The sequence below is a fragment of the Buteo buteo genome, chromosome 21 (genome assembly GCF_964188355.1).
Source record: "Buteo buteo chromosome 21, bButBut1.hap1.1, whole genome shotgun sequence".
Lineage (NCBI taxonomy): Eukaryota > Metazoa > Chordata > Aves > Accipitriformes > Accipitridae > Buteo > Buteo buteo.
This window is the reverse complement of record NC_134191.1, coordinates 23,724,027-23,742,573: the sequence shown is the minus strand read 5'-3', so window position 1 is coordinate 23,742,573 and position 18,547 is coordinate 23,724,027. Positions and strand designations below refer to the sequence as shown.

Genomic DNA, 18,547 nt, shown 5'->3' with positions numbered 1-18,547 from the left:
GGGAAAGAACTTGAGGATTATCAGTTCCCACCTGGTCTAACTGGCATCCTTAGTGCATAGGGGTTAGTCCCAATTACCTCAAAACAGCAGTGAGGTTGTAAGCATACATGTGTGTACATGGAACAGGGGCTTTGGGGGCATCCCATTTGGGGAGCAGCAGAAATTTAGGACACCCTAAGAGTTGTCTCAGCTTGGGTGAAAAGGATATCATTTGTTTGCTGTTTTAAAAAATTTTCTGGCTTGAATAATAGGGAGGGGGAAAACCGATTTCTGTTCAGAAAGTTCCAACAAAACAAAAAAAAACAGAAAAAAAGCAAAGTTGCCAGCCAATAGAGGAAAAAATAATGTAGCCATTTCAATAGAACTGACACTAGAAAAAATCCAGTCCGGCAAGTGAGTGTGCCGTACCTAGAATGTGAGATTAGTCCTGCACATGGTAACGATTGCTAAGCACATCACTATGGAAGTTGAGAGCTCACAGCAGGCATAGGGAGTCTTAGAAATGTGGAAAATCAATGCACTGTATGCTGTGGCGAAGAACGATTCCAGCAGAGTGACCTTTAAACAACTTGATAGATTGTAAGCAAGCAGAAGAGAAGTGCCAGGGGACAAGCTGAGCGCAGGAGAGCACAGCCGCGCTGCAGCCCCTTGGCCAGTGGCAGCTCCGGGGGTTCCCCAAAGATTTCGCCTGGCAGTGGTTCTGTAGGACGGAAGGAATAATAGTAAGGATTATTTACCAACGTCTAAGGTAAAACGGGTAGCTATTTAACAATAATGCTACATAGTAATTTGAGAGGAGAAATACAGACTACCTCACACTATGGAAACTACATGGCATATTAAGATAAAAAGAATACCATTGATGAATTTGGTCAGGACATCTACGTTAATGGCTCTTCCTTCCAGAGAGTGATGAGGACCCAGTAAGTGAAGTCCTCAGGGTGGCAGAAGGAAGAGGAGGTGATATCTCAGCCCCTTCACACAGTTGGGGGAAGGAGAAACTTAGCAAGCAGAACAGACCAGGAATTTTCCAGTGAAATACTTTGGCCAGAAAAAGTGCACTTCCTTAAATTGAATTTTATTTTGTTGATCTAAATTGCATCAAGAGCTCTGCAGTATAACCAACAGTGCAGGGATATGGTTGGTACTCACCCAGGAGGTAGAAGATTGAATAATTGAGTAGGGACTTAACTTTGATCTTCCATATCATCATGAATTCTCTACCCATTGCACTATTGACCTGCTGGGTTCTCTCTTAATCTTTCCTGTTGGAGCTCCTCCACTTTGCATAAATAATTGCATGGTATGCACAGCAGAGAATTAAATCCAGTTCTTCCACATCCTGAATGAAAGCCTTTACCAATGGGGCATCCGCTTCAACTTTACATACACCTCTTGGGTTAAACTAATTTAAATCAGCTTTTTGAATGAGGTATAAGTTATCTAAATCAGATCAAACAACTCAAACAAATCTGCAACAACCAATTTACACTCACTCTTCCCTTCTTGTCCCCAGAACAAGAAAAACTATTCACACAGCCTTTTGTATTGGTTTAATTACAGCAGTTTAAAATAAAACTTTAAATAAGACCAATGCAAACTGCTGGCACAGAACAGTCCTAATCTGAAATGAGTTGCTCCCCATCACAAAATCCACTACTAGTCACTGTTGTTTCCTTGTGTCCATTGTACCAGGCAGGCTGGGTGTTGAAGGGTAAGGAAGAGCGTTACCCTTTCATCCTATAGCCTGGGGGCTCTTTCAGGGCAGAGCTGGGAAAGTTGAAGGGGGAGAATGGAAAAATCTGCTTTGTGGAGGCCTGTAAATAATTTGCTTTGTGTATGCAGCTCCTTCATTAGCATTACATTTCCCTTTAGAAAATCCAGACATATTAGTTCAGAAAAACTTGAGCATATTTGACCCATAGAACACTGGCAATGATATTTACTGGCATGCCTCAATTCTGGAAGGTATTTTATTTGTAATAATCATTTTAATAACATATCAAAAAGAAATAATTCAAAATGTAAGGAAAATTTTTATTTCTACCGAAAACACACTGTGCAAGCATGTCCATCGCATTTTGCATACTATACAATGGCTTTTTAAATCCCTAAAAATTATTGTAGACCTCAAACATACTTTCTGCAAAAAAATGTATTTTTTCCTCTCATACATTTTTCAATTTTTCTGGTGATTTTTTCTTTTAGATACCTAAAATGCATTTCTCATTATTTCAAATATTTTAAATAATTTTACCTGTCACTCACTTAATGCCAGTCTGGTTTACACTTCCTCTTAACTATGGCTTGTATGGTATGCTTTGGGGTTAAACCACAGAAAACATTCATAAAAATAGCTAGCCATACAGAAATGTAATCTATTTAGATAGTATTTTCCTTCTCATCAAGAACTAAATATCTATAGAAATACAATAAATGCTACAATCATTTTTAAAAGCTTCTAATTTTTAGTATTTTTCCTTTTGCAAATCATAGTAATTTAAATGCAGTCTCCCTGTAAGAACATTCACCATCACCTCATTTAATAAATGTAAAACTCCAGTATTTATAATCCAAGAAAGCTGTACATTTTCTTATATGCTAACACATATTTTTTAAAAGTAGCAGACAAACTGTAATTTAAAATCAACCTAAGAAATTTTTCACAGTCTTAATAAAAGAGCTATGATCTTTAGTTTGTCTTTCTAACCAAAGGAAACACAATTACTATTATATAGTAATTTGTATTATATACTTATCCAGAGAGAGATTAAGAAGACCTTGATTTCAAAGGGTGGTCACTCAGTAGTTCCTGAAAATTAGGGCTGTTAGTAATCTCTCATTTTAGGTATGAAACATGGTGACATGGAAGTAAGTATTTCCTTTGGAAAAGAAGTGGTTTGAATTATTTTTGAGGAGAAGGATGTCAGTCTATTAATGTCAATACAAGCATCCCTAAACTGAAGCACTTCTTTACAAATGGTAATCTAGGACTCTAAAATTAGCAGAAGGGAGTATACACTCCCCTTTCCTTTGCTACTTCACTGAAAATGGCTTTGAAAAAAAGTAGCAACAATGTTTGCGAATATAGTTCTTAAATACCATAAACAAAAAGTAAAATTCAAAAGTAAATAAACTCAGCCAGACGGAGTATGTAAGGCTTCAAGAAACAGTTATGATAGTAAAGATCTTTGGTCACTAAGGAAGCTAGTGGGAAAAAAAAGAGGTGTAGGGGAAAGAGCTTGTATTCTTGTATTTCTTCACCCAAACAAGCTAGTTTTCAATGAAAAACATAATGCAGAATTAAAGATTCGTAAAAAGATACCTGAGAACTTTTATATTACAGTAGTAGGTATTTACTTCTATTTTACCTGCTAGCACAATCTGATTAAACATAGTATTTCTTCTTTACATATTGTCTACAATGTTACTGTGTTACTGGATTTGACATTATCCTCTTCCAGGCTGAACTTTCTTTTCATTTTCTCCAGTTTTACCCCAGGATCTGGAAATTATTTTTATCCTTTTTTCCTTTTTTATCTAGCTCCTTCTGCATAAAGAAAAATCACCTCTAGCCTGAAAACAATAGTATATCAAGAATTTAAAGAGTTGAAAGGAACTTGCTTGAGACTTGCAACATTGGCATCAATGGTTTAAAACTGTAAAAGGGACTGAGCCCTTGTCACAGATTTTTGGCTGAAGAGATGGATAATATACTTATGTTGTTTTTTTGTCAGAGATATTGCCAAAGTCAAGGTGTGGGGGAGAATTTATTTTGTTTCCTTTTCAGACAGATGATATTATTCCCACTCATATTCTATGCACTTATTTCAGCAGTCTGAGACAGTCTGGTGGGTGAAATATCAAAAGCCAAAAGACTTATACTTATTTCAAAAGTCTAGTGCAAAACATACTCCTACTCAGAATGCTATGCCACTTGGACTCAGTAGTCATTACCAGTAACATGACTAAACAGGCTACCTCAATAATCCTCTATTATCTGATTTTATTTTCCTATAAGAAGCAGTTAGGACATTCTCAATTCTTCACGGCATTACAGCTTCCATGGCATTCAGGTTGCAGTACTGGCTAAGCCAATGTGGAGAGAAACTGCATGCAGGCTTTAAAATACTACAGAGAAGGTCCTTCTTTTCTGCCTTTTTTCCCTTAAAGTAAATTGTAAGCTTTGGAACTATTACCATCAATATTATCATGATTAGCTAACCTGCAGACTAACTCCCACATCTCCAAAGTTGCCTTGCTGAGCAACATTGTCAGCAAGTGCCAACTTTTACTAAATATATTTAGAGTACAGATTCCAGCAGATCCAGGGACTTGCCATCTGCACAGCTATCTTTTGGTCCCTGTCTTTCCCTTACTTTGCAAGATGAATTGCCTCAGTTTAGGTTAGCTAAATTGGGCAAAAATAGGAAGATTTCAAAGATAGGAGTCAATCCTTAGCTTCTATTCAAAAAGTTCTCAAATGCAGATATAATTTATACTGTTGAAACTACATTAGAGAAAGCTCATTCAATGGCATGTTTCTTTTGCCCACTTAACTCTAATGTGAAAATAACAGCAGACGGATGTTTTGGCTTATGCTCTGACCAAGCAGAAGTTTTTGAGGAAAACTATCACACACAAAACAACAAATCTCACACTGTGATATAATCGGGGTCCATATATAGCAATAGGTCAAATGAATCTTTGTTGACTATGAACTAGATATGCTTTAGAATATACGCCTAGCAATGGGCTTTAACAGGGCTCTAAACCATGGCTGAGTTTTCTGGACAACTTTTATACACACACTTTCACAAAATAAACACTTAAAAGCATGGAACTACATAAAGACTGAACCAGGTGATTAATCAATACAAACTATGCTTCCTCCCCGCAACAGGACAACACCTGCAGGATACGTTTGTATATTGCATACATCTGCATTGGAAATAATGGAGTTGTAATAGGTGGAACAGATGGCAGGATAAGAGAGAAAAACTAGGTGGTGAAGAGCATACATCTCTCTCCAGTAGCAGAAAAGTGCTGAAAGGAAGACCTGGAGCAGCCAGAAAGAAAGGCTTTTAGAGAAAAACACTTTCGAGATATAAGCTGTTCAACTTCCCTTTTCTGCCCTATTAAGTAGAGATAACTTGCTCTGATTTGTAAGATGTAACTACTCTTGCATGTGACTTATTTTGGTATAAGATGCCTTTTTCTTGTTCAGCTTTGTTGAATGTTTTTGGCTTAAAGTAAAGGAAACGGACACTTATTGCAGCATGTGTCCACATACGGAATTTGTCAGGACTAGTTGCTTCTGAGCAGGTTCAAGTGCAAACAAGACCTGCATATTACATGTCCACTCTGGCTTTCTAAAGAAAAAGGAATTATGTTTACTATCACTATATCTGCAATAGACTTAAGGCTCTAAACGGAGTTTGAGTGATTCCTTGGCTTTTGGCCTGTGATGAACATCATGGCTAACTGCCTTTCAAAGTTGTGAAGAATGTGGTGTTAGCTATGCATTGGGCCCTCCTTTTCCACATTGCCAAAGATTACCACATTACCACTTTGCCACAGTCAGATCATGCCAACAGTTTTACACACTCATCTGATTTTCTGCAGGGGTTGTGCAATGACATAGCTGTTATATTTATACTGTATGAAGTAGTGCCCAGACTTTTCATTGTATTTTAACCATTCTGCCCTTGAGGCTTTTTCATGTAAATGAAAAATGCTGTTAGCAACTCTGTAGTCATGAAAGTTCACATCATACCAACACCCCAGTAAGACCTTTAAAACCTTTCAAAGATGAATCTCAAGAACATTTGTTCAGAGTCACAGATATCTTCACCCTCTTCAAGATACTACTTTATGTGCTGACACTGAACAAAACAGAGAAGTACTGAATTTCAGTTTACAGGCTTCCTTAGAAACAATAAAAGCCTAGAAATAAGGCGACATCTGCACTATTTATTAGTTGTATCCAATATCCTGAAGGCTGAGAAAATCCCAGTCTTCACTGAATTGAGAATTAGCGTCTGTGCTTCTTTCCTCAGATGTTCAATTTATATCCGCTAAGAACTTTGCCCTGAGTAAAATTGCTGCTCTGTATGTTCTTTTACTCCACTATTAATCACAGTCAAAATAAGAAGCTACTTGAACAAGTATTTTCAAACACAAGGGTTTGATGGCCCTGCTTGACACATCAGGAAAAAAATGTAATTTTGGAACTCTGGAAATTAATGGATTCACATTTTTCTCAACCCACAGGAAACATAACTTTTTTCACCCATTCCCAAAAAATAATATGTCTGTTTACTGACTATATATATGGAGGTGATTCAGCAAAGTCCTGGCCACACAAGCCCCAGGTCCAAGCCCTAGCAGTTACTTTATTTTTCCCTTCCAGAAATCCCTCTTTCAGCCAGAGTTCTCATGGGCACTGCTTCCTATAACCAGACCTTGGGGTGTTAATTCACTAGCTTAAGTAGCTCTTTTTGTCGTCCCGTCCCCCTCCCCCCCCACACCTTTTTTTTAATCATACTCCTGGCTGTAGAGGGGTTGGGTAACCTCCTCCCCACCTTTTTTTTCATATGGGATGTATAACTGTAATCTCAAGTAGGACCTGCAACTCCCACAGGTGAGGATCTGGCTTTGGCATATCTATCCAGTTAAGCCCTTCAGGCATAGCTTTATTCACAGAAGTGAAACACTTTTTTTCATCCTATTGAATTTCAGAACAAGATTAAGAAAGAATTAATAGAATTTTGATAGGTTTTTCCCAAATGCTAGACATGCAAACTAAGCAAAAGCTAAGATATGTAATAAAGCTCTGTTCAGCTGCAGCAATCTAGCAATAGTGATTAAACTGGAGGTAGTATATAGCCATTTAACTTGCCATATATTCTGGAAAGAGGTCCTTACTACCATAAATTGTGTCTTATTCATAGAGACTTATCAGAAATGCCACAGAGTTTGGAGTAGAAGAAAAGGAAAGATAATTGGGTTCACTAGGAAACAAATTGAAACATCCAAAAGAAGGTAGATGATGAGTAAAGGCAAAAAGCAAAGCGCAGAAGCAAAATCTCAGACAAAGCACCGTGATCTCACTAACACACTTAGGTCATAATGAAAGTCTCCCTTAAAACAGCAAAAAGTATAAAATACTTCTGAAGGGAGCCAGTGACAAAGACTTAGTAGGAAGGGGAATCCCATGGATTTTTCTTTCTTCATCCTTTTATCTGAAAGAACCTAATATTTCAGAATACTTCACACGAGGACTCCTCATTTAAAAAAAAAAAAGTAAAGGAGAAAGATTTTCTGTAGTCATAAAACCTGAACAATGTTCTTTAGCTTGTGTAAATAAAGGTGGTACAGCTAGACCTGCAGAAAGCAGCCAGCCAAGCATGAGGCAAATGCTGATTGATTTCAGATGCGTACTCAAAGCGAGCTGTTGACTAAAAAGGACAGAGAGCTGTCTTCTGGTTCCAGGCTCCCATTAGAGGCTGAGATACTGCAGGTGTTCTGTGCCTGTCAGCATGGAGAGAATGACACCATGAGTGTCATTGCAGGACAACATCAAACCACCAAGATTCATCAAAACTGATGTGGAAATAAATTATAAATAACGTCCAACTAGGTCCACTAAATGTAGGAAGTTTCACTGAAGTACAGATATCAACACTGTGTTTGAGCTAGAGAGAGCAAATGAGGGCAAAGAAAGAATTAGATTATGTGGGAAGAGACTTGCAGCATCTTTCAATGAATTTACAATCCTCCTCAGAGGAACACTGCTTATTTATTCCCTGGTATATGTGATCATATGATTAATTAATCTGCCAGCTTGATAAAAGTGACTCTCCAAACTGTTCATATATTAGGATTCAGTGATAGGATTAGCACAAAAGCATTTTCAGCTTTTGTGATTTGATCATGGGTTACACTCTATAAAAGATTTCCTTCAGAACCCAACACTTGGAGGCATGTGATCAGCTTTCATTAGCCATATCTAGCCTTAAAGACTATGAGGAGAACTTGGAAAATGTGAACTTTAATGGCTCAAAACACCAAGCCCACTAAAAAAAAAGTTGTTTTTTTAAAAAAAATCAAAATATTATATTGCTTTAAAATGCAAATATCATGGTTTGCAATGCAAGAATTGGAATGGGATAGGCAATAATGTTATCTCACATACTAAAGCAAATACTGTGGGGTAACAGTTTGAGACCATTGTTCATCACTATCCTCCCAACCACAAGAAAACTGCAATTTTGACAGCTCTGAATATTGTGGCACAAAGAACGTAACTGGGCACATCTGCAAGTTTTAGCAACACAAAAGGTGTATAAATACAGCATTAGTATGGAAGGAGTAATGTGACTGTAGCTGCTTACATCTGGAAAAAATTAATTCATCATTGAAAACATATCCAGAGTTGACTGTTTTATTTAAAAAAAACCCATGAAGTCATAGCTTTATAAAGGGCAATTTAAAAACTAACCATCTTATCAATTACGAACAGTGAGTTAAATTCTACAATGAATTACCATGGTAAACTCGTCACTTGGGCTTTTCCAATATACTCTTTTACATCAGACACTAATTAATTTCTAATTGATCTTTCCAAGAACAACTGTTCAGTGTGACCATAAAGTTCAATGCCCTGCCTTCAACATTTCCAGCTCTTCAAGCAGAAAATAGCAGGACTTTAGCTAGTGGGGCTGAAGACTGATTTTGTTTATCACCAAAGTCCTTAAACAAGGACAGCTCAACAACACTCAGAGTGCTGCTTAATCTCATGCATTTTACAATCCTACTACAGCTATTATGCAGTAACCTGGTAAAGACGTTTGAGGAACTTTAGCAGGCTTGACTATATAGTTACCAGGGCGTTCAAATAGGTTCATTTATGGACAGTTCTTTGGCTGTCACACTGGCAATATCTGCATCAACAAACAGAATGGCCCAAAGAGCATGATCATGGCAGTGAAACAATCTGGAACCGAGGATGCCACATCCAACCATATATACTAGGAGAGGAGGTATTATTTTGGACTATCTTTAGTCTGATCCCAAGTATTGAACCTCCATTAGCACCTGGAACAAATCAGATGTATTTCCAGAGTGAATATTGCAGTTTAGTTTCATCTAAAAGGCATGCATGGAGAATGGAGAAGATCATGAGACTTGCTCTGAAAGCTCAATCCTGATCCTAAATAGAACATCCACATAAATGCAGCATTGTGTTGTAATTTTTTGACTGACACATGGTATTGTATTTTGAACAACAAAATACATTTTTTGAATAAAAAATGTGACTGTGCATAAAAAGCTAGAAAACTAATTACTTTTCATTAGAGCAAAATATTTAATTCAGCAAAGCAAGCAAAGCAGAGAGGGGCACAGCTGACTCCATTTTACCAAGCCCAGCACTTCCCATCAAGGTGCCAACATCGCATTCAGCTCATGAAATGCACATCAGAAACACTGACTGCACTGACTGCTGTCAGGACGACTGGGTTTGCTGGTGCACGTTCAGAGCTCATTAACTGAAGCAGGAGTGCAGGGAACTGCCTAGGCACTATCTTGTGGTGGTAAATACTGCCTTGATGGTGGTCTTTTTATGATGCTTTTAGAGATTCTCTCTCTAGAAGCTTCCCCATGTGCACTCTGTCATTGTTACAACTTAGCATACATGGTATTAATATTTTCCTGAGGATAGTTTGAATCCAAATTGTCTATGAATATTTATTTTCATTAACAGGCTCAAGACCCTAAGAGTTCCATAAAACACAAACCTGTGATTGCTATCTGATTTAAACAAATCACTTAATACACACTTTTTGTACATCTGTTACATTTTTATCTTGGAGGCTACAGAAAAGGTAATATCCTGAAAGAATATAGTATTTCAGTTTTTCAGACAACTATTTTGAATTGTTAAATTATATCTAAAGGTTAATTCCGTGTATGCTCAACATTGAACGAAAAAATAACTTGAATGACACCTAGTGGAAAGCTAAGCAATAGCTGATGATTGCACACCAATTATGTACAGTTTTGAATAGTGAGAACAGCAAGGAGGGAGATTCTTTGTGAGAATGGGTGGGAGGAGAAAGAATTATTTGATAAAATGGGTGGAGTACAATTTAGGAGAAGAATTTCCTAAATGACAAGAGTTTATCTGCCTGTGTACTAATCATCTGACAAAATGGGATATTTCATTTTGACAGAGGCAAAATTAAATCAGGTAAAACCAATAAATGTGTAGCAGGAAATAATACAATAAGCAGAATATGGGCAGGATGAAATTCATAGTTCTCCTATGTATAAATACTAAAAAGGCTTTAGCAGGCTAGTTCTCTAGGGTGCAGTAGATAATAGGAATATTTTGGCCCTAGGGCAACAATAACTACTGATGTTAGAGAAATCACAGATTTTCTTTAATTCATTTCTGCAAGCAATGTTCCTTGATGTGTGAATGAATTTCATGATAGAACTTTTTTTTTTCTTCTTTTTGCTAATTTGCTTATTTGTATAGTTCATTAATTACCAGTGACTCACATCCAATTACAAAGAAAGATTTTGGTTAGTCTGTTCTCACCAACTTATTTGAAAATATGAAAGAACAGATTTAATCAAGATGATAGAACTTAAATGGTACTTTTGCCATCCATTGACAATGTGATGTGGCAAATTTTTTCAGCACTGGAAATGGAAATAGTGTTTGAGGAAGACTTCTGCCTTTCTAGGTCAAGAACAGGTCATTGACAGCAATAAATGACTACAACTCCTTAAAACTGTCTATAAAAAATAATGGCATGTTCTGCCTGAATTTCCTCTTAGTGGGTCATGCTTTTGATCTGCACATTTACCCTTAACTTGCAGCTTTTATTCTTAACTGCAAGGAAACTAGTAATCTCCCTTCAACTCTTTTTTCTCCCTATATAAGCAATCAGATGCAGCACCCACGTAAGTGACTGGAAAAGTCAAGGCCTCAAAAGAAAACTATATCCAGAGAAGTGTGCTTTCAGCGAGTAAGGTAGCAAGAGAGGTTTTCTTTGGGAAACAAGAGTATTCAGAAATACCTCTCCACTGAGAGGAGGCAGAGACTCTCTCATTCACAAAAAAATCAAATGGATCCACTCTGTGGAAAATATATTTTCAGACTATAACAAGATTATAGCAGATTATAACTTTTTTTTCAAATTGGCTCTTAATAAATCCTCTTAAACGAAGAATCCTCATTTGGCCTACAAAAAGCTATACGCCTAAAATCATAAATGCAAATGCCTTGTATTTTAAGCTTTTCTTCTGCCAGATGCTCCCTGCATTCATTTGCCTCCACGCAGAGCTGAAGAAACTGGCCCATGGAACTCATCACAAGTAACAGATTCAGGGACTCAGCATGACCAGCTACTTCTCCGACCACGTGTGACACAACAGCCAGAGGAATGTAGGACTACCTTTGTGAGGATTACCCATAGCACAGAATTTGAGTACGGATTCCAGAGGATTCCAAATATTTTGCATCCATTTCAATGCAAAAAGATGCAGCAGTTGATTTCACCATGTAACAGGAAAAATTTTATTCTGTGTGGCAGCATTCCTTAAGACATATAGCATAGACTGTGTGATACAGGAAACAGGCATGAGGGAAGACAGACATTTATGAAATCTATGGTTTAGTGATGTTCTTTCAAAAAAAGAAAAGAAACAATCCCTAAGATAGAAGGATCTTCTTAGCAGTCCACTCAGGTCCAGCTGTTGAACATATGACAGGCAGATGAACTATTCATTTCAACAAGGGAAGAATCACTTTCCTCATCTTATAGAAAAGATTGAAATTCAAATGGGCTTTGAAGTATTTTTGTCTTCTCCCTCCAGCACTGTCTAAATTACCCTTTAAAATACTAAAGAGCAGAGATACACATTAAGTCATTTTCTTAAGGAAGTTCCTAACAAACTTCAGGCTACTGGTAATTGATTAGTCTTAATGAAGAAAAGTATTTTAAATATAAGTAAGAATTAAATAGTAAGAATTAAACAATAAGGATTGCTATCTGCATAATTTTAAATGTCGGAAGTTTCCCTTCCCCCCAAGAACAGCATGTTATAAAGAAATAACAGCTCAGAAGCAGGGCTCTACTGCACATCTGCAACATCTGAAACTCACCTGGGTTTCATTTCCAAATGCAGAACACAGCTCAAAGCTTGTTCCCAAAACAACACACTAAACAAGGACTGGCCTAAATTAAATGACAGATCCACCCCACACTAGGTTTCCAAATGTCAACTGCTGTCTTAATTCTAGAGTGTTCATGTTTGGTAGCTAAAGCAAAGGAAAACTTATTTCAATACTATTCCAAAACTTCACATACAAAAAAAATGTGAAAACAAAATCCTGTCTTTGCTTTTCTTTTACACAAACATGGCATTCTTTATTTAGATGGACAGATGCATGCATATTATAAACTTGTATCATCCTGAATTACTGGCTTTCCAGCCAAATATACAGAGAGCATGTTATGTTTTATGATGACATATTGCTATTATTCAGTTGTTGATATTCTTCAGCAACTTGAGTGTGAAGAAATTTGCAGGATCATAGTCTTCTTCTGAGCTACACACAGCTCTTATGACTGGGAAGAAAGGCTGTGTATGTGCCCAAGGACATCCCAGTCCTCTAGGCTGTGCTGATTAAAGGGAGCCATGCTAACCATGACAGCCTTTCGCAGAGCACATTCCCTGACTATTCTGGAATTCATTTCTAAACTCCAAACCAAACTAGGACATTACAAAGAAATTATATTCCACAAAATATCACAAGAACCAAAATAGGAATTGATCCATTGATCCACACATGTGTACCCTTCTTCACATTCGAGGTTGTGTCAGGGGCACCTACCTGCCTGAGTCATTCTGGCTCACATATTTCTGCATTGCTCCACATCGCAGTGTACGGGTTGCTCTTAGCCTCTTCACATAAGATAGGTTCTCCAAATCCCTGATCATCACAGAAACCTTCTTTTCACTTGTTGGCTTAATCTTTTTTGAACATGGTTGACTAGAATGAAATACTGTATTTCAGGTGACTTTTCATCGCTATTTCAATGTAATGGCATTTATATTTCTCTATCCCTTAATGATCTCACCTGGCTAACGTAAGTTATTTCGATGGCCTGGTGTGTTTTTACAAATTTTACTTAATCAGTGGAAAGGCAGATATCAAACACACCTGGCTTTGACTAAAACAGAAGACCTCTATTTCATGGGCATACTTGAGCCCCCTTGCTTAGGCTTGCATGTGTCAGTAGTTGAAGCTCAAGCTAGCTTTTATACCTGCAGATTATTACAGCTGAGGAAAATATCCCACCAGATTTCAGATGAGTCTTTTTAGGTTTTCCAGACATTCAGGTTTAATGGGAAAAATATATTAGCAATAAAAAAAAATCAGAAGCATTTCCTCTTGTCTGCAGAAAATACAAAAATGCCCCAAGCACTATATACTGTTACATGTCAACCATATATAGCATCTTCCAATGGGAATGGCTTCCTATCACGCATAGGAAAAAGCTCATCTTCTTTAACATATTTCCTTAGTGACTCTCTTAAAAAGTCAGCTCCAGTCGCTATACATACTCCAACACTTTATCAAGCAGAGGGAAAGGAATCAAGAGGGAATAAAGGTAAGTGTCAGTCAGGCATCTCACCAACTCTTCCTTTCTGTATTTTTGCCACAGTTCTTATTTCTATTTGATTTCAAATTTTTTGATATCTATATATTAAATCAGAAGAGATCCTCTTTTCTATAGATATTGCTTAATTTTTTTTCAGTCAGATGACATAGTCTGTCCTTTTAAGATGTCTACTTTGAAAAATAACAGACAAGTATCTCGATTCAGACCAAAGATATTCAGATTAACTTCTTGCTAACAAAGACATAGGAGATTGTTAAGATTAATAGTTCAGCTTCTCTGTGCTGTTTATAATTTCATGTAGCATTAATTCAATTTAAAATATAGGAATGTAGTATTTAGATCAGGAATCTAAAACTGTCTAACTTTATTTTGAGAAGCTAATAACATATTTTTTGTAAGTAAATTGAGGCAAATTAATTTAAAACAAAATCAATCCATTTTTCCTACAATTTTAGTCTTTATTAAATAGAACTTCCTAGAGAAAAAAAAAATAGTCTCAGCTTATTTTAAGTTTTTAAAAGGAAAACCTTTTTTTTAGTTCTAAAATATCTCTACACTTGAAAACATTATTTTGAAGAAATTTTTTTCCAAATTCCATTCTATATTAGTATAATTTAAGCTCCTTATCACCTTCAGTATGTAAAAACCTCTTTTACTCTGTATTTGTTGCTGTTAATAGGTCTGTCCTACCTGCTTGCTATTTCTCAGGCTTTGTCCAGTCCAATTTTAAAATCATACTCAATGTGCTTCTAACGCTTGCCTGCAGTTATATAACTGTTTTCACTTTCTTCAGTTAAAAAGGAATTTTCTTTAAGTGTATAGTGTATAAAACCCCAACCCTTTTTTCAGGTTCTGCCATTGGCCCAGTAGTATCCAAGGCAATATAGAGTCAGGTATTTTTGATTCAATACTTACTTACTTACTGCAAATGAATCGGGAAAAAAAAAAAGAAGAAAATACATTTTAATTATGAGATGTACTAAAATCATAAAGAAAGATGGTTTCAAGATTGGAAATTCCCCAACCTGTGCAAGGGAGTTTGTATTTCAAATTCCAATCCAGTCCCAAGGCTAGCTATGTATTTTTAAATGCAGAGAAGTAGTAGGAAATACAGGAAGGGAATAGCTTTAGAGGTTTTAAACTGCAAACAGAAGGGTTTAAAATGGAAGTCTAGTGGGATCCACTCTACAGAACTGGGAATGACATAGCAAAAGGGATAATTACCTGCTAGCCCAAAGCATGGTTATTTAATCCCTAAAAGACAAGCAGTACAAGATATGCAAAATTTCCAATTCTCTCTTCATCCAAATCTTAAACTGTATGTTCTCAGAGATGCATGAAGTTACAAGGCAGCAAAAAAAGAACTTTTTGCCACATAAAAATGCATACTTCTTTGTTAGAATCTTCATACTCTCAGAAAGATTTTTAGACATTTACAATTATTCAACCTCTTAAACTCAATTTTGAAAACTGACTTCAACACTCAATTTTAACACTAGACCTATGAAGATACAGAAATGGAACCAAAATCTTTGCCTAAAACTAACTGTTTTTACCATTGTCTCCTGGTGACATTCTGTTCCAGAACTTTGAAAAACAATATATTTCATACAATTATGAAGGAAATGCAATGAACTAGAGACTAAATGGAAGCACTGTGCTCTCTCCCAGTTGCACTTATGCTACTTAATGTCAGGAAGAATGACTCTGTGGGAAATACAGAAAGCTAAAGATTTTCTTCCAAAAACCTAAACCTCACGAGTAATCCTAAGAAAGAAATAGCTGCATTTAGAAATGTGGTAATGAATCATACTTATCAGATTATTATTCTTATTCTCTGGGTAGCTGAAGCATGAACAAGACAGAATTCATCAGTGTTGCAGGATTTGCCATATCATTGCTGTTCCACATGACCCAAACTGAAGTCTGTCCTTCAACCTGTAATTGTAAGTCACTGGGTGAAATGAAGGGTTTGCACATAGACTGCAGTTCAAGGAAGTTAACGGAAGTGCCTGCCTTGCCCGTTAACACCAAGAGGCTTTATCTACAGAACAACAGCCTGACCTCGGTTCCTCCCGGTGCCCTGGACAGCTTGCGCAGCCTGGAAGAAGTGAAAATATTTGACAATCCTTGGAACTGTGACTGTCATATTCTGTATCTAAAACTCTGGTTAGAAGATGTCTCTGCACCCTCTCTTGCAAACATCAGATGTGCAACCCCAGCACCCTTGAAGAAGAAGCCCTTGAGCCAGCTGACTGGGAATGAGCTGGGGATTTGTAAGAGGCTTCTCCCAATCAAGTGTCTTGAGTTCTTTTGGCGAGACCTCATTTTAATTGCTGGAGCAATAACTACACTTATTTTAGTAGCATGGGCTCTGAAATTCTCAAAAAAGCTGGTCTGCCAAATAAACCTAAGCCAATATGACTCTAGGCGCTGACCGTTGGGGAGGCATACCTCCAAAAACCACAAGATACAATGAGCTGTTCACTACCACTAGCTTGAACAGAAATGTTAAACTATTCTACCACAAAAAAGCACAGGCACTGGCAACACTAGTTTTACTGGTGAACATGCTACAAACAGATCCCAGGGCTCAAAGTCTGGGTCTTCAGACTTCTAAATTTTTTAAAATCATTTAACTTAGCATTTTTCCACTGAATTCTCAGCTCTTATAGCAAGATTTACATCCCCAAATCCTACACTTTTTAATAGATGGAGATGAACACTGATTGTACTATTTCAGCAATTCTTTTCTCACTCAGAAGCTGTGTGAGTTTGCAACCTGTTACCCCCTCACAGTGTCCCAACGGTAGGACCATTCTTGGGTGCAAACAAATTCAGCCATCTCTTCCTCAGGTGCAGGAGTTTCCTGCCAGCAAAACCACTATGATTATATAGGCCAGCCACTGAATGTATCCCTTATTGAATATGTTTAAAGATGGACTGGTAATGAGAATATAATCAGTAAAAATAATTTTAAATATTGTTGAATTTCCTAGAAAGTGAACAATAAAAAAGCATTCTATGTGAAACTGAAATAATGGATGCTTATTGAACATTCATACTCACCCAAGTTTAATGTCTTTCACAATTCTACACATTTCCCATTAAAATCCTAAGAAATTTCCAGAACTTGTCTTTCAGTTTTACTACTGACGTTTGATACACTGGATTTTATGCAACAGCTTTGAAGAGGATGGACTCTCTTCCCTTCTCTTCTAGTGCCCCCCATCCTCATAGAAATATTGTTGTAGTGACTCAAGCATATTGTTTTCCCCTTAACCTGATTATTCACAAGACTCCAAGAACAGAAATTCATGCTGTGACCCCATCTGGTCTGATGAAGTTAGGCTAGTTAGATGGGAGATCTCTGAAGGTCTTCTAAAATTAATACTACTGTTGGCAGTTCAATTTAAGACGCATTTTGCAAATGCTCCTCCTAGCCCCACACCTGAGCTAGGTATTAGAGGTATGCTGAAGACACTAAAGACTGCTTGGCTCTTTACCTAGCACCTTGTCACATGAGAGGGGTTCCTTATTAAAGCACATAATATCCCTAGCAAACCTGGTGGTTAGCTTTCGTCTGACAGGTGGTTTTGCAATTACCATGTGCTGTCACTTCTATAAGACAAGACTCATTCCTAGCCACAAACACCCAAATCAAAGACAGCAGTTCACAGGGATATTTCCAGGTCCCTCTTGCCCCTGCCAAACCACTTCAGCAATATGGAGTCAAACTGTCAGTGCTGACAGCTGGTGACATTCTCAGACAGTTTTAGAAGAGACATGTTACTATCTGTAACATATCTTCACTGTTGGTCCTCTCTCTCCTGCACTAGCAGGGAAAGGCCAATCTGAGACATCACCACTTGTCAACCTAAATTGATTCCAATTCAGGATGAGTCACTTGGCCCTCTCTGTGACACAAGGAATGGCCACTGAGTACGGTGGAACTGCTGAAAGAACCTCTGAAGTGCAGATAGATTTGGGGAAAGGACACACACCATGGGTAGAGGGTTACACAATTTAGTAATGAAGTGTAGCATGGGGCTTTAGACTGAGAAAAGGAAAGGGACAGTCAGATGTTTTCCCTGTAAAATAATTAATGATCTGGGAGACAACATGCCCATTGCAATTCTAAAGAATTCTAGAAACAAAAGATGGGTTAAGGACTCAATTCAGAGAAGGCAAATAATCTGGTAATCATGATCTCCCATATATGACATTGCAGCAAAGGGCTAATGTGATCTTTTCTTGTTAAAATAGGGAATATCATTTAGGGATAGAAAGACTTAGGTACTTCCATGTTTAGATAAGCTACAATGGTTCAGTATCAATGTCTACAAATCAAGAAGAATCAGTTGCAGAAGAATCAGAAAAACAACTGTAATGCAAATAAAGGATTGGAAAAATATATCTTCAAAGGAGCTTAATCAATTTCATTTAATAAAGAGGAATTTAAGGAATGACAAAATCACAGCTTGTACGAATCTACATGAAGAGAAATTTGTTAACAAAGGGCTGGGAGTAGAAATTGGAACATCAGACTAGAAACAGGGCTCAAAATCTAACAATGAAAAATAAACACTGGAACAGCTCATCAGATGTCATGGTGAATCCTATAGCCTAACCCACATTGGGCATTTTTTCAAATTGGTAGGCACTACCTGAAACAAGAATGATTTTAACAGAATTGTGTGAGACACCTAAAACATTACAGCTATTCTTATTGCTTTGGTCACCTGCAAAATTTATGGTGGGACAGGCCATGAAAAGAAAGACCACAATGACAATGCATCACAGGGACATCCTTAGTGAGCACCGGCAACATCTCTGAGGAACTC

At 37.2% G+C, this 18,547-nt stretch overlaps 1 protein-coding gene across 1 annotated transcript; it reads left to right on the top strand.

Moving 5' to 3' along the window:
* The first annotated feature begins 13,608 nt into the window (after positions 1–13,608).
* On the top strand, positions 13,609–17,937 carry GP9 (glycoprotein IX platelet). Its single transcript, XM_075052639.1, has 2 exons — positions 13,609–13,691; positions 15,549–17,937. Exon 2 carries the CDS (start codon positions 15,556–15,558, stop codon positions 16,138–16,140), a length of 585 nt encoding a protein of 194 aa, XP_074908740.1. The 5' UTR covers positions 13,609–13,691; positions 15,549–15,555; the 3' UTR covers positions 16,141–17,937.
* The last annotated feature ends 610 nt before the right edge of the window (positions 17,938–18,547 follow it).

Bases quoted from the DNA above. Each gene is read 5' to 3' on its own strand.
- GP9 (XM_075052639.1), top strand. From the start codon at position 15,556: ATGAACAAGACAGAATTCATCAGTGTTGCAGGATTTGCCATATCATTG.